This window comes from Argopecten irradians, chromosome 8 (assembly GCF_041381155.1).
Source record: "Argopecten irradians isolate NY chromosome 8, Ai_NY, whole genome shotgun sequence".
Classification (NCBI taxonomy): Eukaryota; Metazoa; Mollusca; class Bivalvia; order Pectinida; family Pectinidae; genus Argopecten; species Argopecten irradians.
This window is the reverse complement of record NC_091141.1, coordinates 22,594,543-22,619,825: the sequence shown is the minus strand read 5'-3', so window position 1 is coordinate 22,619,825 and position 25,283 is coordinate 22,594,543. Positions and strand designations below refer to the sequence as shown.

At 36.0% G+C, this 25,283-nt stretch overlaps 2 protein-coding genes across 3 annotated transcripts; one reads left to right on the top strand and one right to left on the bottom strand.

The window, feature by feature from the left end:
* Positions 1 to 2,690: 2,690 nt before the first annotated feature.
* LOC138328822 (uncharacterized) lies at positions 2,691 to 4,552 on the bottom strand. Its single transcript, XM_069275553.1, has 2 exons — positions 4,416 to 4,552; positions 2,691 to 3,170 (listed from the first exon to the last, which is right to left on the bottom strand). Exons 1-2 carry the CDS (start codon positions 4,491 to 4,493, stop codon positions 2,781 to 2,783), a joined length of 468 nt encoding a protein of 155 aa, XP_069131654.1. The 5' UTR covers positions 4,494 to 4,552; the 3' UTR covers positions 2,691 to 2,780.
* A 7,476-nt stretch (positions 4,553 to 12,028) lies between these two features.
* LOC138329696 (E3 ubiquitin-protein ligase Siah1-like) lies at positions 12,029 to 21,646 on the top strand. 2 transcript variants are annotated; one of them, XM_069276954.1, is made up of 8 exons: positions 12,056 to 12,118; positions 12,687 to 12,757; positions 13,170 to 13,299; positions 14,460 to 14,612; positions 15,141 to 15,273; positions 15,953 to 16,059; positions 18,311 to 18,503; positions 19,267 to 21,646. In XM_069276954.1, the coding sequence occupies exons 3-8, from the start codon at positions 13,203 to 13,205 to the stop codon at positions 19,442 to 19,444; spliced, it is 861 nt and encodes a 286-aa protein (XP_069133055.1). In that variant the 5' UTR covers positions 12,056 to 12,118; positions 12,687 to 12,757; positions 13,170 to 13,202; the 3' UTR covers positions 19,445 to 21,646. The 2 variants fall into 2 exon arrangements, with proteins under 2 accessions (XP_069133054.1, XP_069133055.1); XM_069276953.1 differs by lacking the exon at positions 12,687 to 12,757 and having other exon boundaries at positions 12,029 to 12,118.
* The last annotated feature ends 3,637 nt before the right edge of the window (positions 21,647 to 25,283 follow it).

Genomic DNA, 25,283 nt, shown 5'->3' with positions numbered 1-25,283 from the left:
ACATTGACCTTCATACAAGGTTATAATTACAGGGGTTAATTAGGTTAAACTCATTAAACAACTTCTGATCAGTAGTTTATAAATCTTAGAAACCTTACTTTTAGCCCGAGGAATGTAGGGCTACCAGAGCAAATTTGTCCATACACGTACATCTGTATGAATGACCTTGATCTTCATTTCAAATCACATGGTTCAAATATGCTAAATTTTTGCATGTCTTCTAAATAACTAAGACTTTGTTTTGGAACTGTAGAATGTAGAGATCATGTGCTATCAAGTTTGCTAAAATAAATTACCTCTGCCTTCATTCAAGGTCACAGGGGTTAACAAGACTAAAACATGGTTCAAATATGCTAAATTTTTGCATGTCTTCTAAATAACTAAGACTTTGTTTTGGAACTGTAGAAAGTAGAGATAACGTGCTATCAAGTTTGCTGAAATAAATGACCTCGGCCTTCATTCAAGGTCACATCAGGGGTTAACTAGACTAAAATGTTATATGACTTCTAATAACCAAGACACTTAATGACTTTTAGCGGAACTGTAGCATCTGGTGATGAAGCACCACTATGTTTGTTCTAATGAATGACCTTGACGAAGGCCTTTGGATCTTTATCTCTTATACTTCCATAGTCCATTTCATGAAACGAAATTACTCATTAGCAGGTTAACGATTTGTACCCATTGGGTTCTTGGTCACAAAAGTTAATCATTCAAATTAACAAGAAAACTTTTAGATACATTCACGTGTATCTGAGTAAAGAAAAACGAAAAAAAAAAGGAAATTGGCGTCTAAACATTTGACAAATAACAAGAATTACGATTTATACATACATCTATTGATTAGGCTTTGATAGTTTTGTGTACAAAACAATGAACATATTGGAGGCGATGGTATAGAAATATGATAGCCCTTCATCCCAGCATTTCACAACCCCAATATCAGGTCTCTAGGCCTTTTAGTTATTCACAAACAGTTATTTCAAGATTTTAGCCTATTTGACCCCTTTGACCTTGGATGAAGGTCAATGTCATTCAATTGAACAAACTCAGTAGCTCTTCATCCCAGCATGTTATAGGCCCAATATCAGGTCTCTGGGCCTCCTAGTTATTCTCAAGAAGTCGTTTAAAGATATTAACCTATTTGACCCCTGTGACCTTGAACAGCCAAGGTCATTAATTTGAACAAATTTGGTAGCCCTTCATCAAAGCAAGCTGCAGGCCCAATTTGAGTATCCTGGGCCTTTCAGTTCTTTAGAAGAAGTTGTTAAAAGATTTTTGTCCTATTTGACGCCTGTGACCTTGAATGGAAGTCAAGGTCATTCATTTGAACAAACTTGGAAGCCTTTCATTTCAGCATGCTTCAGGCCCAATATGAGTATCCTGGTCCTTTCCGTTCTTAAGAAGACGTTTTTAAGATTTTAGCCTATTTAACCCCCGTGACCTTGAATGAATGCAATTTGAACAAACATTTGAACAAACTTAATAGCCTTCATCCCAGCATGCTACATGCCCAATATCAGTACCCTGGGCCTTCTGGTTATTGAGAAGAATTCGTTTAAAATGTTTTAACCTATTTGACCCTTGTGGCCTTGAATGAGGGTCAAGGTCATTCATTTGAACAAACTTCATAGCCTTTCATCCCAGAATTTCAGGGGCTCAATATCAGGTCTCTAGGCTTTTAGTTATTCACAAGAAGTTGTTTAAAGGATTTTAGCCTATTTGACTCCTGTGACCTTAAAGATGCTCCACCGCTGACAAATGGTATTTTTTCATTATCAAAAACAACAGCAGACGATTTAGTATTTTATTCAGTTACAAAAGTTACTTTATTTACACCATTACCACCATTGAAAAGTTTGAGCTTCTAATTTTACTTCAAGTTGAAAATATAAAAAATAATTATTTGCATCCCGAAAAAATTACGTGGCACTATATTCTATATAGAATGAAGGACTGATTGCGCATGCACCAAAGGCGAAATAAATTATTTTATGTTATTTTTTTGTGTTAATTAGACATATATATACACGATTGAACACCAATAATTGTTCAAATGATGAATATATCATTTATGCTCTGTCGGCGGTGGAGCATCTTTAAATGAAGGTCAAGGTCATTCATTTGAACAAACTTGGTAGCTATTCATCCTAGCATGCTACAGGCCCTGAATCTTCTGTTTCTTGAGAAGAAATCGTTTAAAGATTTTAGCCTTTTAGACCCGTGACCTTGAATGAAAGTCAAGGTCATTCATTTGAACAAACTTGGTAGCCCTTCATTTCTAGCATGCTACAGGCCAAATATCAGTACCCTGCGGCTTTCTGTTATTGAGAAGAAGTCGTTTGAATGAAAAGTTTACGCACGACGGACGGCGCATGATGACAATAGATCATCCTGACCTTTCCGGTCATATGACCTAAAAATGAAAACCTTTGTTTCTGTTCATATGGTTTAAAACATCCTTGTAGGATTTAAAATAATGACTTTGGGCTACACACGTGCACTATAGTTTATTATTTATCCTACGCGGGCGATAGAGAGAGAGAGGAAGATAATATATATATATAGAGAGAGAGTCAAACGCCTGTACTCTGACTATGACATTGAACTTGAATATTTAGAGTTTAACACGGAAGCTGAACTATATGAATAGTGAAGAATGTAATCACGAATTTTCAAAACACAAACTTAAGAGAAATTTAGGTTGTTGGTTTTGTTTCATTTCTAAAGGTTATATAGCTGTAGTGGCCCTTGGCTATTCCAGCGGTTATAATAAGTAATCAATACCGCAGAAGAAGGTAGTAGGCAATGTCGTCCCTCGATACCAGCACTCGGATACCCACAACCTGCATCCTCATGTAGTGGAGAAAAGTTAGCATTGCAAGGAGTAAGACAGTAAACAACTTCCGGTGATGAGCTACCAGTTTCGGCTTCCGGTCATTTATTTCCAGTACCCGCCTCCTACAGAAGCTCTCCTGTTTTATGGTCTCGACATCCTGTAACTTTTTGTTGGGTAATTTGGCAACGATTCCATTCATGTTAGCTTGTGCTGTTGTGAATGTTGATTGCATACGATTTCCGGAAAGCATCTCTTTGACACCATTTCCGCTTGTTTTGTTTTTAGTACTCCACTGTGAAAATTTTCCACTGTTTTCAATTTTTGTTTCATTCTGTCAATGAAAGGACAATATATATTATTAGGTTATAATTATAGGGTCTACTGAAACCAATTTCAATAAAAGTAACTTAATTAGTGTTGTTGTTTTTTATTCATGTCAGAAAAGAATGAGAAGAGTTTATGAATATATATATTATATTTTTACACATTTCAATCTTTTTTTGTACTCAGAACATTGCAAAATACGGATTGAAAATAAACAATAAATATATAAGAAACACAGACTGGTGGGCAGTTTTTCGGGTATTGGTCGCTATAACGATGGGTTGTCTCGTGGTACTCTGTCTTTCCTCCAACATTTTACGATTCCCTTAACTTAAATTTCTCCGTAGGAGAGCATTACAGATTTTAGGAAGGTTCCTTAACTTTAGATTTCTTCCCTAACTTTGGCAGAAAACATATATTAAATATTATGCATGAAATGTACGTTGTTGGCGAGGACTTTAAGTCACATCGTTATATTTCATTTTTCCGGGACAATTGTATTTTCCACCATTGGAACACATGTGTATATTGTAACCATCTCCATAAAATTAGGACCTGTTGTATGATCAAAGTACATGTATCGAGTTCTGCCGTGGTGAAGAATACAGTCAAACGGCAAGAAGAGGACTGGACCAAGAACTGGACCCTGGGGACCCCTTGCGTAGGCGAGCGCGAGTACGAAGGGTTGCTGTAAGATGTAGTAATATTTGTGTATCAAAGTGAATGAAGTGAGAAAGTTGGTACAAGTTTCGCTCCGGTTAATTTGATTACATTGTACGATGGCCGATTCGACCGATTTTAGTATTCCAAGATATAACTACACATGTACTAGCCCTCAACCTTACATTTCAAGTTCGAACCCCATGGGACACACACTTACGGACGGATTGCATAGTAAATGGGTTTTTTTTTTTCAGGAGACTCCGACTTTCTCCGTCCTCCTAAATTTAAACTTGACATGCCCTTACACCGTAATTGACCGTGGCTAAAAACATTGTAGAAAAACATAAAGTATCTCATCAGTATCTCATCAGTCCAACATCATTGGAAAGCCATATTTGGCTTATATAGATATATAGTATTTACATAAATGGTAAAAAGTTATACGTGTGATTGCGTTAGTATATGTATATATAATAGTATTTTTAAAACCGAAAAACATTTCTAAATCGTCATGACTTATTCCCACGGTGTGTCGAAAGACAAGCACGTGTACCTGTATTAATTAACTCTCTTATCATAGGAATCATACCTGTTCTGGATAGCCGTTAATTTGGTGGGCTGATTTCTTCTTCCTTTTTCTGACAGATTTTGATTGTATACAACCCATGTTGTCGACTGTCAAACTTGGTGTGGGTTCGCAGTTGCAAAGCAACAACAATTACACAGATGACGTCATAATGACAAAACTATGACGTTTCTGCCTAGACTGGTTCCCTTCCCTTAGTTCTCTACTCTCCGCCAGGCTGCGCTCCGCTCACTAGTGAAGCGTACGCAAGGGAGGTAACTGAGGCGGGAACCAGTCTAGTTTCTGCCTAAGACTGAATTACCTGCCTTAGTACCGATTCTTTCCGCCAGGCTGCGTTCATAGTTACTATTATTTTCAGAGTGAAACCTGCAGCAGAAAGTAGAATATCCATCTCAGAAGAAGAGTAAATTAATAAAAATATTTATGTTATATAAATGAAATAACTCTTCAAGTCAACACTGAATGTATAAAGATATTGGGATGTTTCGAGCGTGGTCATTCTCTGATTCATCTGACATTTTATACGAAGCAAAATTATCTACATGTACAATGTACACTGAACGTCGCTCTCAAAAGAAAAAAAAAATGAGAAAAAAGAATCAAACTTCAAAACTAAACACACTAAAATGCATGTAAAACCATTCTATTTTGGAAACAATCTAATTAAAATTAGACTTGAAATTCTGCTCCAATAAATAACGTAGAGTTATGTAGTGGAGCGGAATCACAAGTCCAATTTTAATTAGATCAGATACATACCATGTAGATAGTTATAGTATATACTATCTAAATCTCTGATTAGATTGATTTTGAAAAAGAACAAAAATCAAACAGCAAAATATCCCCCTTTATGATAACAAGATTAATGGCGGACATTATTATGAAATAACAATGATATAAGCCTATGAATACTTGAATGTCGCTTGCTATAGGCATAGGCGAGTTATCTCCCTTATCATTCTAAATTTGCCAATAGAAAAAGACAAGACGAAACGCTGTTCATTTATCATTAAATGGAATCATTTGTACACATTTCTAAAAATTGTATGCATTTTTTTTATCTGAACTACTATTTAAAAGGCTAAAGTGATCTACCAGAATTGTTTCCTTTGGATATGAAGATTATTGAACAAGAAAAAACACAACTTCATGTCCCCATCGTGGTATTAGGGAAGGGATACAGATAATACATGAAGCTAAAAGCTTCGATCATGAAAATGTTGTGTGTGTGGCGCCTTGTTTAAGTCTAGAGATTATTCCTCACACTCTATCGAAATGTGAAGAGAAGTTTAATTACATCAGTCGTCATACATAAAGTACGTGTTTCACCCCCACCCCTCAAAAAAAAAAAAAAAAAAATCACCATGCATCGTATTGAGAGATGGACTACTTTACGGCGTTCGAAATTAACGCCTGTCAGTCTGCCCGTGACAGATACTTTTATAGTAGGGCAGACATATTTTGCCATGTAGCTGGTCCTTTGACCGGCAACTTTCTTGTCCAGATAGAGTACTAAAGATTTATACAAAAACAAAAATAAACAATAGCATTGTTAGAAACGGTTTTGGAAAGTTCAAAACTGTACTAAACAATATTTTGAAATTATGTTTATTATGGCCTTACAGTCAAACTATGTTGAGAGCGCGCAGGGCAGGGTAACTAAAAACAGACTCATGTGGATATTTAAAACTACAGGGTATGAATTGTATCGTCTGCATTGGACCAGTAACTTTAGGTCAGGACTAGTACTTTTAGGGTCAACGGTCCGTAGGACCAGGCTGGATAAAATCCATTCTGGGTAAGCTAATCACTAAAATTACTTTCCCTTGTAATTTCAATTCGTATGAATATTTCCGCGGAGGAGATGGCCACCGTAATACCCATAATTGGCACGGAGTGTAAGTTCAACGTAACTTGGCGAGTGTAGTGAGGAAGGCAGATTTCATTTACTCAAAAATAAATGAACTATAGGGATATGGAATTTTAAATATTACTTCATTTAAGAACTGACTTTAGATAAGGCAAAAAAATGTCTGTTTAGGGCTAGGGGTACCCTACCGACCCAAATTTTTTACCCCCGACCCTAATTTTTTTCCACTTTTCTACGAAAAAAATATTAAAAGGTCGGGATTTTGATCTCAGACTCCGGTTCCGGTGTAACGTTGAAAATGGACCCCCATTAAAAACTGACCTCGGGTCATTTTTCAACGTTGAAAAATGACCCCGAAAACCGTTGAAAACTGAACTTTAAACGCACTTTTTACACCGACCCGTTGAAACTTGAAAATAGACCCCGCTGAAAAGTGACTCCATAAGAACTCGTTTTTACACAACAACACAACAAGACACCATTAAACCACACAGCATCACACAGCACATCAAAACACCAACAACACAACAACACTACACAACACCACACAACAACACATCACACCACACAACAAAGTAATACAACACCACATAACATCACACATCACACAACCACACAACACAAGACAACATTACACAATAACACCACACAATACAACCACAACATAACACACGACCACGCAACAACAGTACAACAACATCCAACAACAACACTCAACAACACTACACAACACAACATCACACAACACAACATCACACAACAACACATCACACAAACACGCCACAACAACACAACACCACCCAACAACAACACACATCACCACAACAACACAACACGCCTTACACACAACACAACATAACAACAAAACATCACAAAACAACACAGAACACAACACAACCACAACACACACAACCACGCAACAACAATACAACACCATCCAAAAACAACACAACACAATAATACACAACAACACAACACACGACAACAACACACAACAACACAACACACCAATAACACACAACACAATAACATTACACAGCCACACATAACAACACAACACACAACAACACAACGACACAACATCACACAACACAACAACACAACACAAACACAGCATACAACAATACACAACACAACATCACACCAATAACACACAACACAATAACATTACACAGCCACACATAATAACAACAACACAACAACACACAACACACAAACACAAAACAACACAACAACAACACAACACAACCATACGCAGACACAACATAACTGATCCATACGCAGATCCATATATAATACATGTATTCTTGTATTGCAGGGAATAAATATATTTTAAAAATTATTAAATTCCTGCAAACGTTAGATCGTCGAAAATATAATCATAAAAAATCATTAAGAAACAAATTAATAATATCCCATAATGATAGTTTTGTAACACTATCCGCTGGTACATAGTACAAACTCTGCATGCAGTTGAAAACAACAATTCCTTTTTATTTACTACGTTACCTCAGTGTTATATAGCAATTCCTCAGTTTGAGAACAATTAAATTAACATTATCTACACGGACGAACAAAATAACAATAGAAAAATGAAAGTTCTTTAGTGCCCTATTCTCCATAATAAACTTACAAGAACCTAAAATATTTAAATGAGATATTTGTTACGATGATAACAATACCAATTTCAATTCAAATCGCTGTAATTACGTAATTTAAATACCAGCACAGAAGGGTCGCTTATACTGAGTTAGGAAATGGCGATAACAGAATTCGAGAATCATGTTTGCGCAACAGCTTTATATGTGAATGTACTAGGGCCATTTTTCAAAAGACCATCAGTTGATACTTTGCCAAGGTCATTTTTCAACGGTCATTTTTCAACAGACCTGCCATTGAGAATTGACCCTAGACACTGTCAATTTTCAACGGCATGTTCAATTTTCAACTGCATTCGGGGTCCGTTTTCAACGTTGAAAACTGACCCGAGGTCAATTTTCAACGGAGGTCCATTTTCACCGTTACACCGGCAATCATTTTAGAGTGAAAAACACACACAAAAAACAAACCCTAAACGAACATATTTTTGGCCTAATTTGGCAGATCACACGAATTTAAAAAAAAATGTAATGCAGACTGAATGTAATCGAATTGATTTCTAAGAGGAAAATATGTAATAAAATGCAAACGAAGCCACGTTGTAATTAGATACCTGTTAGAGTTATAGTTCGTATAACACGCCTGGAAATGACAATCGGCTGTTAAAGCATTCATACGGCGCCTGTTTTGGTGGTGAACCGTTAATGCGAACATAAAGGCACTGTTTCTCATAAATTGAAATGCATGAAGTTGAAATTTAACACGGCATATTTATAGCTTTTGTTGACGTTAGTTAATTTTATTTTTTAGACAACGCTTCACAACTGCTACGTTTTAATCAACAAGACATAAAATAAACATTAATTTCGTTTTGGGGTGAAACTTTTCAAATTGGCAAAGAAACGAAAAACTAAACACCAATAGCACTACTGTTATGTTTGAAAATGCGATAATGTTCTGTGTGTATTTATTTCAATTTCCAACAGAAATGATTCAACATTACTGTCATTGTAAATGTGAAATCCATAATGATAGCTCTTTATATAACAAGAAAAAATGAAGTTCGCAGACAGGACTAACATTGCTTCATCCGCTAATAGTTCAAAATGCTTAGATAAGGAGAAAGAGACCAAGGCACGGGATGTGATGAACTTCAGTAAAGAAGCGAGACAAAATAGTAATTAGTGCAACTTCGGTCGTCAGCATCGGAAGCAATTTCATTACATATACATTAATGAATTAAGAAATTATAAATATATGCAAAAAAAAATCTCTCTCTCTCTCTCTCTCTCTCCTCTCTCTCTCTCTCCCCTCTCTCTCTCTCTCCTCTCCCTCTCTCTCTCTCTCTCCTCTCTCTCTCCTCTCTCTCTCTCTCTCTCTCTCTCTCTCTCTCTCTCTCTCTCTCTCTCTCTCTCTCTCTCTCTCTCTCTCTCTCTCTCTCTCTCTCTCTCTCTCTCTCTCTCTCTCTCTCTCTCTCTCTCACCATGTAAATATGTATATTTACGTGTATGCCATTTTGTGTGTTCTTTGTTATATTATTAATTATAAATCTGTAGGGAGAGGACTTCATATCAGTTGAAAAGTGCCCAATCCCAGTGCATAAGATATCACGATAACATATGTTTAAAAGGGAAAGGGTGAATCAGAATAGAAATAACTACATGTTTACATTGGGCTGTCCTTGGGAAGGTTGAATTCTGAATTCATCCCGTTATAAAAGATGCTGTGAGTAAAATCGATACCAGCCATTGGCCTAGTCACAACAAGGTCCCATACTAGGAGTGAATCTGGAATGGTCTACATCCCGTATAGTATGAACAGTTAGTTATTCCACAAAACAAAACCGTTTTATTGTTCGTCAAATAGCTTTAAAGCATTCCGCGGAAGCGCTAAACAGTAGCCTAACCGGCTACATTAATCATTATGCTTTGCGCTCATTAAATATGAAGATGGTGCTTGAAATACCTGCTTCGTCCAGATGTATTGTGAAATTTCCATAAATGGCATTAACGAGAATCCAAATACTTTCAGCAGAAATATTTCCTGAACCCCTCCCAAGATGGGGGATAGAAAATGTTCACAGCTTCATCTCGACCATCAACTCTCACCTTTACCCTCTCCTTCACTGAGAGAGTCATATAAGGGAGGTAACTCGAACAAAGAAAAAAAAGCGCTCTTATTAAATCTGTGTACAGTACCTACTCTGTGTAAGTACCTACTGTAAACATGAAAAAATGACTCAATGGACAAGAGGTTTGCAGCTAACACAAGAAACACACGTACAAAAGTATATAGCATAGAATCGTTGGTTTTTTTTACCTGTGGATGTTTTGATAGTTACATAGTTTAGATATTATGCCCTAAGGTGCTAGTATCTTTGTGGAATTATCGTTTACCCTAGTATGACGTCGAATTCTTCACACTTGTGTCAAACAAAAACAAAGTATTTATACTATTGATACCTTCGCGACGAATATTGATGTTTTTGGTGAACAATTTTGGTTTAGAGTTCATGTCATCGCTTCATATTTTATCATTTCGATTTATGCAAGGACGCGTAGATCTAGATCTATCCTTGGATGTATGTAGGTCTAATACCTTAATTGTTGGATAAAGAATTAATTTAACATTTGATTTTTCAAATATATATTTAGAGGAGTTAGATAATGAAATGTACAATTTTTGTATAGATTTTTTTAAAACAGGAGATCTATATTGTTATAAAGGCCCACTACCTTTCCGAAACAAAAAATAAAGTTTCTTAAAAGCATTAATAACATATAAGGAAATATCTATCGATGGCCTAAGATGAGGAAACAAATTGAATTTTTTTTCGTTTTTTTTTTTTTTTTTTTTTTTGCTTTTAATCTTTAAAATGGGAATGCAAAACGAGATTGATAATTTTGTAGAGTCGCAAAAGTTATCAGCTTACCATTGATGCTACAGTTATCATCGCCTTCTCAACAATTTGATTAAAATAAATCAAATGTTAATTTTTCATAACGCGGGTACGTCTTGTGTTTCCGCCGTCGTCTTAAATACCGCGCGGTAGTTGACTATCACTTAGCCAGAAGGCAAAAGAGCGAAATTAATCTCCATTATTATCATATATATTACGCGGGAAATCTAGTATATGTTTGGTGCTGTAACCTCATCTTAGGCTATCGATAAATATTCTTATGCTCTTTAACGTTTTTTTAGAAACATTTAAATTTTGCTCAGGAAAGCTAGTGGGCCTTGGAATGGAGTTCAATGCTTATAAAACACATTTAGAAACAATGTACTGAAAAAGTTTTAAAGGCGCGAGGTACAATTTATTGCACGCTCATGGAATGAAAATATCTTTATTTGCGACACTGTAATGGTAAATTGGTATATCATATATGGACACATTTTCCAAGTAGAATGACAAAAATAACATCCCCATAATATATATGTATATAACGCTTGTAACAAATGTTGAATTCGTCAGGGTGTTGTCCTATGACCATTCTTTTTTATCGTTAGCGAATTACATGCACATCAAATAATCCTAATTGAATTTTTTAAAGAAAACCCATAATATTATCTAAGAGACCTTAGATAAAATCTAAAATAATGACCTCATGTTATAACAATGATACGACCTCAGTCAGGGCGGTATAACGTTTTGATTTGGAATAATCCAATTATATACCAAGTAGATTTTCAAAACAAATATTGGAAGTAATTCCGATCTTAGCATACAAAGAAAATCTCTACATAGAGAATTTATATTCATTATTTAAGTATTACACTGTAAATGACGTATATCATAACAAACAAATGGTAGAAGTTCCTGCTTCAATGATGATTATCATTATTGGATACAAAATTTGCTATATTGATATCAAGGACGTATGAATATTTTCACTGTATGAGACAGTGACGAATCCTTCTCACATATCAATCCTTGATTGATATATGCATGATTTTTTTCTTGAAACACACATTTTTGACACTGTGCAAAAAATCAACTCGGCCTACAATGTTGGTTGTGTGTTATAAGAAAGAAATATAGTTAGCATTGATGTTAGTTACTACTAACACATTCAAGTTACTTTTCTCAGTCAGAGATCAACATGCAAGTCCCTGTGTAGGCTGTGCACCCCATATGGGGCCTCACAAATGCAATCGATGCAAAGACGACGATGTGTTCCGAAAACATAAAATACTGACTTCCGAACGCACAATATTTGTCAGAAGTGAAAGACCTTGGGTAAGAGATAAAAGCGTTTTTACCGTATATTTGCACTGTTTTGGTAGTAACATTATACGATAGGATTAAAACTAAAATATCTTATCAAATTGTTTAAGTGTATATTCAAACCTAGTCGAAGAATATTAAATATCTCTCTCTAAATCGAAGAAACCTCGACCGCCATGTTGGCGATGTATAAAACATGTTCAGTGAGAATTTCCAATAATTTAGTTTTGATCGTGTTATTTTATTTCAGTGGACTACACATGCTAATTATTCTTTTATCACATCAAGCGTATACATCACTAAAAATGAAAAATGTATGTTACTGTTTATCTGATGAAAATTCGACATAGGGATTGTGATCATTTTCATTGTCACAATGATTGTGATGAATGTTGATATTATGATTATATCCTTGTTTCTCTCAATTCGCATTGTTAATTCAAATATTTATCCTGTCTGGATTGGGGTTTAACTTTTAACAGTTACTATGATTGTTACAATAATACTTTCACTTTGGTAATTTATTTTTAGCTAAGTACGACTGATATTTTATGGTATTTCTCTTGATTTCATTTTCTAGCAATCTTAGACCTCCACTCAGTCTAACAGTATACACAGCTTTAATAAGATGAAGTTGTGACAGCTAACGAGGTAAATTGTACATGAAGACAGCATATGTACACATGTATTTATATACACTTAAATGTAGTAAATACTATAAACCGACTATATTTTGCGTGCAATTTACTTTACTAATTTTGTTATCCAATTTAGGCATATTTTGCGTGCAATTTACTTTACTAATTTTGTTATCCAATTTAGGCATGATTAGCGAAAGTTAATCTGTAGGCATTAACATGTTCTACATCACTTAGATTGAAAGGAATTTCCATTTATTTATTTAAATCTACGAATATTAATCACTGCTGACTTGTCTTGAAATGGAAATCACAAAATTTAGTAGCCGCGAAAGAAAGTTGGTTTACAGTACCCTGCAGGTCAAAAGAGGACAAACTAGCATAAAGTGATAATTTTGTGAGAACCATTCCACAATGATTTACAGTTCTAATTGGAGAGTGTGGTAATTACCTCCAAGATGAGCCTGAGTCGACAGACATCATCCTCTGGGAAACAGCGATCTCACATCCCTGTGGCAGCTAATGGTGGTCCAGCAAATGCTGCTGCAGCTTTAGGTAAGAATAAGGTTCTCCCCAGTAGACTATATGTACGTAATACATAGGATCAATCTACATATGCCCCCTTCCCTCTTGAAGCTCGGATCCTCTCCTTTAAACATTCTTATCTATAAATATAATCTTCACTTTTAATGCTCATTCCTATTAAAGATGCTCCACCGCCGACAGAGCATAAACGCTACTCATCATGTTAACAATAATTGGTGTTTAATCGTGTGTGTATATGCCTAATTCACACAAAATATAATATAAAATAATTAATTTTTCTTTTAGTGCATGCACAATCAATACTTGATTCCATATAAGACATAGTACCAGGAAATTTTTTCGGGATGCAATTAATTAGTTTTTTATATTTCAACTTAAAGTAAAATTAGAGCTCAAACTTTTCAATGGTGGTAATGGTGTAAAGTAAGTAACTTTTGTAACTGAAGAAAGTTACTAAATCGTCTGCTCCTGTTTTTGATAGTGAAAAAATACCAATTGTCAGTGGTGCAGCATCTTTAAAATATCTCTCATTTATTTTCCCCTCCTTCCTAAGTTACCTCCCCCTGTAAACTCTTCTTCTTTTGCATTCCCTCCCTGTTTGAGCTCCGCTTCTCTTTAATTTGCTCTCTCTTCCATTTTGGACATGAGCTTCCCTCCTCATTCATATATGCATGGATTACAATTAGTACGATACAACTTGATTATTTTGTTTTTACCTACTCTGGGATACAACTTTATTACTTTGTTTTTATTTCTGGATTAAGATGTTTTATTTGATCCATTGCCAATATTAATTGCTCTCTGTCCCAATAAGAGTCCCTCCCCTTTTTCGCGTTTTGTGTTTTAAATAATTTTTAAATACAGATCTTTACTTTATTTCTTTTGCATGTTGATTTATATTTTACTTTAGGCAATATTTTTGTGAAATGTCTAAAGGTCCCATTAATTTTGAGGCCTCAATTTCAATTGCCCAGGCATAAGACCAAAACTATCAAAATTGTATAGGTTTGCAATAATTTCGTCTCATTAAGCACCTTTGCATTTTCTCATTATTTTATTGCCTGGGCGCTTATTAGGTCAAATACGGTAAGCGCTTCTTGGGTTGAATACGATAACTAATAACTGAAAAAAGAAAAAAGCTTAACATGATCTTTTTTGTTTTATTTCAGCTGCAGCTGGTTCTGACCTAGCCAGTTTATTTGAGTGTCCCGTGTGTTTTGACTATGCGCTCCCTCCCATCATGCAGTGTCAGAGTGGCCACATAGTATGTCAGACTTGTCGACAGAAACTGACCATGTGTCCAACATGTCGTGGCCCTTTAGGTAAGATTTATACTCATTTTATTATGGTTTCCTTACAACTCCCAACACAGTAACTGCATTTCTTATCCCAAGTTGGAATGTTAATTTACTGAAGATTGGGAGTTTTGCGTTCTAATTGCAGCTTTAGGTGAAGAAATGGTTACTAAAGATATTGTAACAGAGCACATGATTCTACGATAAATTTAATCACTGCCTCTGCCAGGATTCGAACTCAGGACCTCTGGATTACTAGTCTGACGCTCAACCGTTACCGATCGAGCTAAGGAGAAGTTCTCTCTAGCCGAGCGGTATATTGCGGCTAGTATTCACCAGGGTTACAATATTAATACTCATATTAGAGATTTTGATATCCGATATTGACTTTGAAAATAGTATGCTCCCCAAGTAAAAGAAATTATTTTGGCCAAAATTCATTATGTATTAAAATGAACTCCCAGATTTTCATATGGGACTCCTAAGCTAACTTATTTAAAACTTGAACCTAATGGGAAAATATATTGACTTGAATTTTGCATTCTTTCTTGGCAGGAAATATACGCAATTTAGCAATGGAAAAAGTGGCAAGCACAGTAATGTTCCCTTGTAAATACTCGTCCAGTGGGTGTCCTGTCACGCTGCTACACACAGACAAAACAGATCATGAAGAGACATGCGAATACAGGTAAAGTAGTCTGACAAAACCTATAGAGAGACAAAACTATGGGAAAGAGACTTGACTTGGTTTTCCGGGGAAGGGGAACAGATCTAGAGTTTGTATACATTTTGGCTCTGACCCTCTGGGGCTATTAGGGGAAAGTGAGGTAAATCTTTAAACCGCTACTAGTCATAGAGTTCTGCATGGATTGTAACCAAATTTGGCCAGAAACATCCTCTTGGAAAGGGAAACAGTGTTTGTATAAATTTTGGCTCTGACCCCCTTGGGTTAGGAGGGGCAGGGCCCAATAGGGAAATAGAAGTAATTTCTATATATCGCTACTTGTCATAGAGTTCTACATTGATTATAACCAAATTTGGCCACAAACATCGTCTAGAAAAGGGAAACAGAGTTTGTATAAATTTTTGCTCTGAACCTGTATTCAGTACATTACTTATCATTACAAACCAGGTGAGCGATACAGGCCCTCTGGGCCTCTTGTTTAACTGAAATGTATTTCAACTTGGAATCTAAAATCATTCTTAAATTAATTCTTTTTGGAGGATTTAGCCATTTACCTCAAAATATCAGCAATTTTTCTCTGTTGCAAAATCTTGCCTGCATTGTGCAATATATGGACATGGAAGTTACTGACAATTTTATAAAGAGAAGACATTTCATCCTGTGTTGTTCTTGTTCTGTGTAGACCGTACTGCTGTCCGTGTCCGGGAGCCTCGTGTAAGTGGCAGGGATCACTGGAACAGGTTATGACACACCTCATGCAGCAACATAAAAGTATCACCACACTTCAAGGTAGGTTGGACATTCAGGAGTCGTGGTATCTTAGCCTCTTAACACTGAATGAGATCTGTCCCCACTTCCAAGGTAGGTTGGACATTCAGGAGTCGTGGTATCTTAGCCTCTTAACACTGAATGAGATCTGTCCCCACTTCCAAGGTAGGTTGGACATTCAGGGGTCGTGGTAGCTCAGCATCTTAACATTGAATGAAATCTATCCACACTTCCAAGGTAGGTTGGACATTCAGGGGTCGTGGTAGCTCAGCATCTTAACACTGAATGAGATCTGTCCACACTTCCAAGGTAGGTTGGACATTCAGGGGTCGTGGTAGCTCAGCCTCTTAACACTGAATGAGATCTGTCCACACTTGCAAGGAAGGTTAGGGTGCCCCGTGGACATTTGAGTACTGTGGTAGCTCACGTTTTCAACATTTGGTAGAGATCTGATGTTTGTGGATCATTTCTCCCTACTTTTGGGTCTATGACATTTGTGTTTTGTAGAAAGCTGAAAAACCAAGGATGTAGATGACGAGGATAAGTCACTCAGGGTTTTAGACAAATATGTCAAAAATATGTGAAAGTTTTGTGTTTGTGCACTGATTGGGACTGTTTTCCTTTGATATCCGCCGGCGCAACATTTTACTTTCTGAAGCGAGCTGTCATTACATGAAATGTCATAATTTTTTTATGAACATTGGTGTTTTATTTGACGTGATAAAACAAATATTTGTTGAGAAAAATGGTTTTTATTCCCAGTTTCATTGGCAACTTGTGTGGTTTTTAGCAGTGTAAAGAGACAACGACTAATCCTTATCACTTAAAAATCCTTGTGAAAAACAGACTTAATATATTTTCAAATTGGCTAGACTGTTACTTGGAACATGAAATTTCTCTGTAAACTCATATAAAACTACACATTAGATTACATGGATAAGAAGATTTCGTCAAAATCCATTTATATCTTATCTGGGTATTCACAAAGGTTCAATGGCCATTGTAATCACTCTGGCAGTAACTGACTATCAATTTCCCCTATTGAAATTGTATGGGCCATCATTTTACAATTACAGTGCAACAGACAATTATGGTTAATTATATGAATTATTCAATAAGGTGTAATCATTCACATTTAAGCCAATTGGTGACGGAGTGATTAAATTATTTGATATTCTATAACTATGAAATACAAGTTCTGGACTAACATGAGTAGTTGCAAAGTATGTTACTGGGTATTTTTTCTCCTGAAACTCTGGCTTTCTAAATTAAAAAACCTTGTTCTGTTCGACCATAGCGGTTGAGAGATGTAAAGAACAAAAGATTCAGCATTTGATTTTGGAAATAATCTTAAACTCTGCATGAAAGTCAAGTGCTGATGTATCAACTGATTGTGTGCATTTAGTTTCTATGTAACAATTCCTTAGGACTTCTGATTTGATCTTTTGTTTCTTTGTAAAATTTCTTAGGACTGCTGATTTGATCTTTTGTTTCTTTGTAAGAATTCCTTAGGACTGCTGATTTGATCTTTTGTTTCTTTGTTAAGAATTCCTTAGGACTGCTGATTTGATCTTTTGTTTCTTGATGAATTTTAAACTCTGATTTGATCTTTTGTTCTATAAGAATTCTTAGAACTGCTGATTTGATCTTTTGTTTCTTTGTAAGAATTCCTTAGGACTTCTGATTTGATCTTTTGTTTCTATGTATGAATTCTTAGAACTGCTGATTTGATCTTTTGTTTCTTTGTAAGAATTCCTTAGGACTGCTGATTTGATCTTTTGTTTCTTTGTAAGAATTCCTTAGGACTGCTGATTTGATCTTTTGTTTCTTTGTAAGAATTCCTTAGGAGAATTCCTTAGGACTGCTGATTTGATCTTTTGTTTCTTTGTAAGAATTCCTTAGGACTGCTGATTTGATCTTTTGTTTCTTTGTAAGAATTCCTTAGGACTGCTGATTTGATCTTTTGTTTCTTTGTAAGAATTTCTTAGGACTGCTGATTTGATCTTTTGTTTCTTTGTAAGAAATTTCTCAGGACTGCTGATTTGATCATTTGTTTCTATATAGAAAATCCTTAGGACTGCTGATTTGATCATTTGTTTCTATATAGAAATTCCTTAGGACTGCTGAATTGATGTTTTGTTTCTATGTAATGATTTATTAGGACTGCTGATTTGATCTTTTGTTTCTATGTAAGAATTTATTAGGACTGCTGATTTGATGTTTTGTTTCTATGTAAGAATTCCTTAGAACTGCTGATTTGATCTGTTATCAGGTGAAGACATAGTATTTTTGGCGACGGACATCAACCTTCCTGGCGCAGTTGACTGGGTAATGATGCAGTCGTGCTTTGGCCATAATTTTATGTTGGTGCTGGAAAAACAGGAAAAGAATGAGGGGCATCAAATGTTCTATGCAATAGTTCAGCTAATAGGCACACGCAAACAGGCAGAGAACTTTGCATACAGGTGCGTCATATTATTATATTTTCATGCCAATTTGATTTTTCGATTTATGGTTTAAAACACTCTATTGTACTTTAAGATGAATAACAGAATGTTTAGTTGCTTGAAGGGAGATAATTCTGTTATAACTATTGATGTTCTTTTCTTTACACATTGTACCATTATTAGTTTCTTTGAAGGGAAGTAACTCTGTGATAGCTATCAATGTATCCTTGATTGTGGTAGATCTGTTGGAAGGGAGATTACTCTGTAATTACTATTGATGTATTATTGTTTTATATAATGGAGCCTTTCCCTCCCTCCACACGTATATGAATCTTCCCCTCCTCCCTTGACACGTACATGAACCTTCCCCTCCCCTCCCCCCACTTTCATGAACCTTCCCCTCCCCTCCCCCCAGACATACATGAACCTTCCCCCACCTCTCTCCAGACATACATGAACCTTCCTACCCCCTCCCTCCAGACATAAATGAACCTCCCCCCCCCCACTCTCCAGACAAACATGAACCTTCCCCTCCCCCTCCCTCTGGACATACATGAACCTTCACCTCCCACCAGACATACATGAACCTTCCCCTCCCCCTCAAGCTCCCTCTGTACATACATGAACCTTCCTCTCCCCCTCGAGCTCCCTCTGTACATACATGAACCTTCACCTCCCACCAGACGTACACTTCCCTTCCCTTCACCCCTCCCTCCAGATATACATGTACCTTATAGGAGGTAACTCTGTTTTAACTGTATTGATATGTTGTTTATCACAGACTGGAGTTAAATGGTCATCGTAGACGTCTGTCCTGGGAAGCTACACCACGCAGTATTCACGATGGTGTACAGTCAGCCATAGTTGCTAGTGACTGTCTTGTGTTCGATACAAACATTGCTCAGTTGTTTGCAGATCATGGAAATCTCGGCATCAATGTGACAATCTCGATGTGCTAAAGAGGGTGAGAGAGTGTTGTGTGTGCAGTCTGTGAGATTGTGATGAGTATGATGGATGAGATGTGTGTGGTCTTAACTGAATGCATGGATATACATAAATGTATATTGTATGTGTGTGTTTCTACCTGATGGATTAATGTGTGCAGTGACTGCATGTGTGTGTGTGATTGCCTTTGGATATATGTGTATTGTATGTGTGCATCCCAATGGATGTAGTGAGTTGTATGTGTGTGTTCTGACTGTTGTGTAATTTGATATATGTGTACCTGTGTTTGACTGTCGGTATGATGAACAAAAGAGAAGAGTAGAGAATGTTACATGGTAAAACTGTAAGGAAGAATTACCTGAGATCAAAATGGTAGTGAACAAAGAACTAGACAAAGAATTTGTTGTTTTCTGTATTATGTTTTCTAGTGTCCTTATTTTGATGGTTAATTAGCTTATGTCCCTAAAACTGCTTTGATAAGAGTGTGAAACAAAGTGTCTTAATGCTTATTTCCTGCTCTTTAATTTGAAGTTTTAAAACGGCATGTGAAAGCATAATTTAGATCCCATCAAACAAGAAACATAAGATAAGGTCAGAGTTGACACAAGTTGTTTGTGTCCAGAAGTGTAGGAATTGTATTTAAAACTTGTAAAACTTGAGAATTTTTGTACACAAAAATTAGTGCTGAATTAAAGGCGTCATATGGTATATATGTATTTAAATTTTCTGATGTCATAGACATCATGTAAATAATTTACCCGGCAAATGCATTTTTCCTTTGTTAACAGATTTGTTTTATATATATATATATATATATGTTTACAAAATTTGAGATATCAAGCTGAATGTTAAATATTCATGTGATATCATTATTTAGTACCGCTTAGCCAGTTTTTTATGCCCGTCAAAATGTTATTTTATTCAAAATAAGAAGGACACAGCTTTTAAGACTTCATGCGTACATAAAGTTTCCTATTTTTCTGATGTTCTCAAAAAGGGCGATACCAAGCTAGGTGTCTGTATGTCTGTGTCATTATGGGTGGCACTGTCACAGATAAGCTCCTTTAGGCTTATCAACGTCTAAACATCCTGCACATCTTCCTTTTTACGAAGTGCTTCATATTCTTTGGAATTTCTTTAAGATCTGAAGGTCAAAGTCAAGGTCACTGTTACTGAAAATTAACTTCATGCACATCTTACTGCCCAAAAGTGCTTGTTTTGGATTGGTATTTGTCTTTCTGAGATCCAGAAGGCATTTATGTGGTACTAGAAATAAGTTAATAATAATAGAAAAAACATCTATGCATAATAATTCTCGTTACATGTGAGAAAACAGCCAATTCAATGGACGTGTATCATTTCTTAGAACATTGCTGAAGTTAAAGGAAAAAAATAACTAAAAGAACTTTCCAATTAATTTAATACATTGCAATAGTTTTCTATAAGGATTTTATATTTCATTTCCATCAGTTTTGTATGCCAAGAAAGATATGTTAGAAAAGGATGACATCTTTCAACATATATCATATTCTCATGTTCTTCAAAAAAATCATACCTGCTCACAAAGACAGGATATGCGATGCATAAGATGGATTTGAGGTTTGATACAATGATACATTACCTCATGTGGTTGTTTTGATTATTTAAACTGCAGATGCAGACTACTGTTTCCCTTGTCAGCTCTTAAAGTATCCGTAAATAGATTCCTCGCTCTTTACAAATGTTTTCTAAAACATTCTTGGTATTTGGATATATAATATCCCTTTTTAGAAAGGCTTCTTGGAAGAGGCTGTATAAAGATCACAGGGGTTTGGTACAAATCCTTATCAATGATTCATATAATTTGTTATCTTACCGGGTACGTATTTTATGGATCATGTAACGAAAATTTTGTTCCAAGCCCCTGTGATCTTAAAAGAAAGTTACCATGTATTTACATAACTGGGAATCTGAAAAGATTCTACCAACAGTATTTAAAATAGTATATGTCCCTATTTAGTTACTTGTTGTGCTTTCATTGTAATGCCATATCTTTGTGTATCGTTTGCAGACTTCTTAATGTCGGACATCTGTCGTATATATCTATCGTTTGCAGACCTTTCCATGTTAAACAATGTGTATCATTTGCAGACCTTTCTGTGTAGAACAACTACTATCTAGTCACTTCTGTATCGCCCATTTAGTAGTTCTATATTACATTTTTTATAACACTAAAATTGGGTTGTTCTTTGTTCACATTATTGAATTAAATCGTCTCATAAATGTTACCTATTTCTCAAGCCCCTGTGACTTTCCCTCTTCAGGAGACCAGTCTCTATTTGTGACTTATCTAATTCTCTGCAACATTCTATGTCTGGGACTTATCTTACTGAATCTAATTCTCCGGCCCCTGCTACATTACTCATGATGTTAGGAGACAGTCTTTGTCTTGGACTAATCTAATTCTCATGCCCCTGTGACATTACTCGTGATATTAGAAGACAGTCTATTTCTATGACTAATGTAATTCTCAGGCCCCTGTGACATTACTCATGATATTAGGAGACAGTCTATTTCTATGACTAATGTAATTCTTAGGCCCCTGTGATGTTACTCATGATGTTAGGAGACAGTCTTTATCTTGGAGTAATGTAATTCTCCAGCCCCTGTTACATTACTCGTGATATTAGGAGACAGTCTATATCTCGGACCTACATAATTCTCTGGCCCTTGTGGTATTAGGAGACAGTCTATGTCTTGGACTAATCTAATTCTCATGCCCCTGTGACATTACTCATGATATTAGGAGACAGTCTTTACCTTGGACTAATGTAATTATCAGGCCCCTGTGACATTACTCATGATAATATTAGACAGTCTATTTCTATGACTAATGTAATTCTCAGGCCCCTGTGATATTAGGAGACAGTCTATTTCTATGACTAATGCAATTCTCAGGCCCCTGTGACATTACTCATGATATTAGAAGGCAGTCTATTTCTATGACTTATCTAATTTTCAGGCCCCTGTGACATTACTCATGATATTAGAAGGCAGTCTATGTCTATGACTAATGTAATTCTTAGGCCCCTGTGATGTTACTCGTGATATTAGGAGACGGTCTATGTCTTAGACTAATGTAATTCTCAGGCCCCTGTGACATTACTCATGATATTAGGAGATAGTCTATTTCTATGATTTTTCTAATTTTCAGGCCCCTGTGATGTTACTCATGATATTAGGAGAGAGTCTATTTCTATGACTAATGTAATTCTTAGGCCCCTGTGATGTTACTCATGATATTAGGAGAGAGTCTATTTCTATGACTAATGTAATTCTCAGGCCCCTGTGATGTTACTCATGATATTAGGAGACAGTCTATTTCTATGACTAATGTCATTCTTAGGCCCCTGTTATGTTACTCGTGATATTAGGAGACAGTCTATTTCTATGACTAATGTCATTCTTAGGCTCCTGTGATGTTACTCGTGATATTAGGAGACAGTCTATTTCTATGACTTAAGTCATTCTCAGCCCCCTGTGACATTACTCATGATATAAGGAGACAGTCTATTTCTATGACTAATCTAATTTTTAGGCCCTTGTGATGTTACTCATGATATCAGGAGACAGCCTGGGTATTGAATTCAGTCCCCTGTGATGTTACACACAGGGAGTCGGTCTATATCTTATGACTTAATCAAATTTTCCGGCTCCTGTGATCTATTGCACACACAAAAAAGTCTTTTTCTCGTTGAGTTAATCTTCATCTCCAGTCGTAAGAAAAAGTTGGAAAACAGCTGTCTATCTCTGGTTCTATTACCGACTCAGAGTGAGATATTCAATGTCTCCTACACTCCTCAATTACCATGGTCCTTCTGACGTTTACTATCCGAGACCGGCATATTTTTTTAGTTACTTTAACAAACTCTCGGCCACTGTAATGTAACGTTGCCCACATAACAAAGTACATCAAAGAAACGAGTTACCTGCCTTCAGTTTCACTATTAACCTATGGACTATCGAGCATGGACATCAATTAATTTTACCTAATCACCCTTCTATGCAAAATTTACCTACACTATATTGAAAAAAATATGAAAGTGCCAGTGATCTTGAGAATTAGTTACAGATTATATAATTATGGACCCGCCAGAGTGCCCTCAGACCATTTTTAGACGTTTTAGAGGTCTTGATAAAAAAAAAGATAAAAATCATACTCTACGAGATACTACATGTATATACCAGAAGGGTGGCAAGTTCCAACTAATTCTCAGATCCCTGTGATCTTGAGATTTATTGTTCATTGGGATATCCAAAGACATCTTGATTATTGATTGGCACTAACTTCACTCTACACAGTGTTTTTCAGGCGAAAACTTGAAGAAGATCGAATGCCATATTTACTTATCATAAAACTGAGAAAAGTTTGCTAACAGATGGCAGCATACGAGGGATAAAAATAGCATCTTCTACTAAAATCTTGATAGTACATTAATCTTATGCGGTAAAATTCGTAAAGGCAAGATCATAATTAATCAAAATGGTAAACGCAGGCTACCAAAGTGGCCGAAACATAAATTGAAAATATGTTGTTTCGCCGGGAACGCAGTTTAGCCTGTCTCATGGTATCGTGACGTAGAAGGGTTGTTTGTCCAGGAGTCCGAAATGCACCACGACTAGTCCACCTTCATCCTCGATACCCCAGGAGTTCCGATCACTTACGATCTCTACACCCCTGTACTATCTCAGTAAAACTGGAGGCAACAGAACACAACATGTAATTTTGTCCTATCTATGATGTGCATCAAAAGAGCCGTATAACGGTACATTGTGGTTGACTGTGTGACTTTGAAGTTGGGCGTCGCTCTCCCTGTAGTCGTCAAAGAAAACATATCCAGGGCTGTGATTGGTTCAGATTTATTCCCCTGATCTGCCTTCAGTTTCACAGAGGCCCAACTCAATGACAATGGATGTTGTCATACATTTTTTGTATTTGGTGGATGGACTGATGAGTATATATGACAGTCATGTGTTTTTTTGTTTTTTTTAATACGAAATTTGACAAATTATTTAAAAAATCGGGATATTTACTATAAAACTCATCAGTCATCAGTCCATCCACCAAATACAAAAAAAAAATGTATGACAACTTCCATTTTCATTGAGTTGACCCCCTGTGTTCAGGTTTACAATGAGATAGTCCAGGGTAACCGAAGATACCCTGGCCCTGACACCAAAATTAGACATTATGACATAGTTGTCTGGTGTAAAAATAATGCTTCAACTATATTCATCTATGAATATATTTTTATATTTGATGTTTTTAATATTTGTATTTATTTATTTGCATGAAATTGCGTAAATTGTGTGTGCAATCCAATTAAAGAAACGCGACAGGTATGTTTGTTCCAAAAAGTCTAAATTCAGTAATGTGTGCAGAGAACACAACGAGTCGGCGATACATCTTTGGAAAGCAGGTGTCATTTACAAGACTTGGTTTGCTTCAGGAGCTAAATTCGGCAACATAAAACAGCTCAATCCGCAAGGGACCATAAATATATTTTCCCTGCTGTCAATATTTCATTGGAAGCAGTTGAAGAAATATGGAGATTTGGTTTAGTAATTTTATTACTACTGTCTATATTTGGCAGCTGTTTTTCCTGGGATTTTAAAATTATATTTTAGATATAAAAATGTGTTGAAATGGTTCTAGCCTTGTATCGTGTGGTGCCAGAGGCATGAGCGGGCCACGGTAATAATTTTATATTACTTGTATCAGGGTATTGCATAATTTAACAGTACTTGTATAGTATGGATTTCTCTCGTACAAGTCGTCTATAAGCCGAGTTTGACGTAAATTCAAATTTACGC

Bases quoted from the DNA above. Each gene is read 5' to 3' on its own strand.
- LOC138328822 (XM_069275553.1), bottom strand. From the start codon at position 4,493: ATGGGTTGTATACAATCAAAATCTGTCAGAAAAAGGAAGAAGAAATCA. The intron at 3,171-4,415 runs GTATGATTCCTA...TTTCATTGACAG, and splicing joins TTAACGGCTATCCAGAACAG to AATGAAACAAAAATTGAAAA.
- LOC138329696 (XM_069276953.1), top strand. From the start codon at position 13,203: ATGAGCCTGAGTCGACAGACATCATCCTCTGGGAAACAGCGATCTCAC. The intron at 13,300-14,459 runs GTAAGAATAAGG...GTTTTATTTCAG, and splicing joins AAATGCTGCTGCAGCTTTAG to CTGCAGCTGGTTCTGACCTA. The intron at 14,613-15,140 runs GTAAGATTTATA...CTTTCTTGGCAG, and splicing joins AACATGTCGTGGCCCTTTAG to GAAATATACGCAATTTAGCA.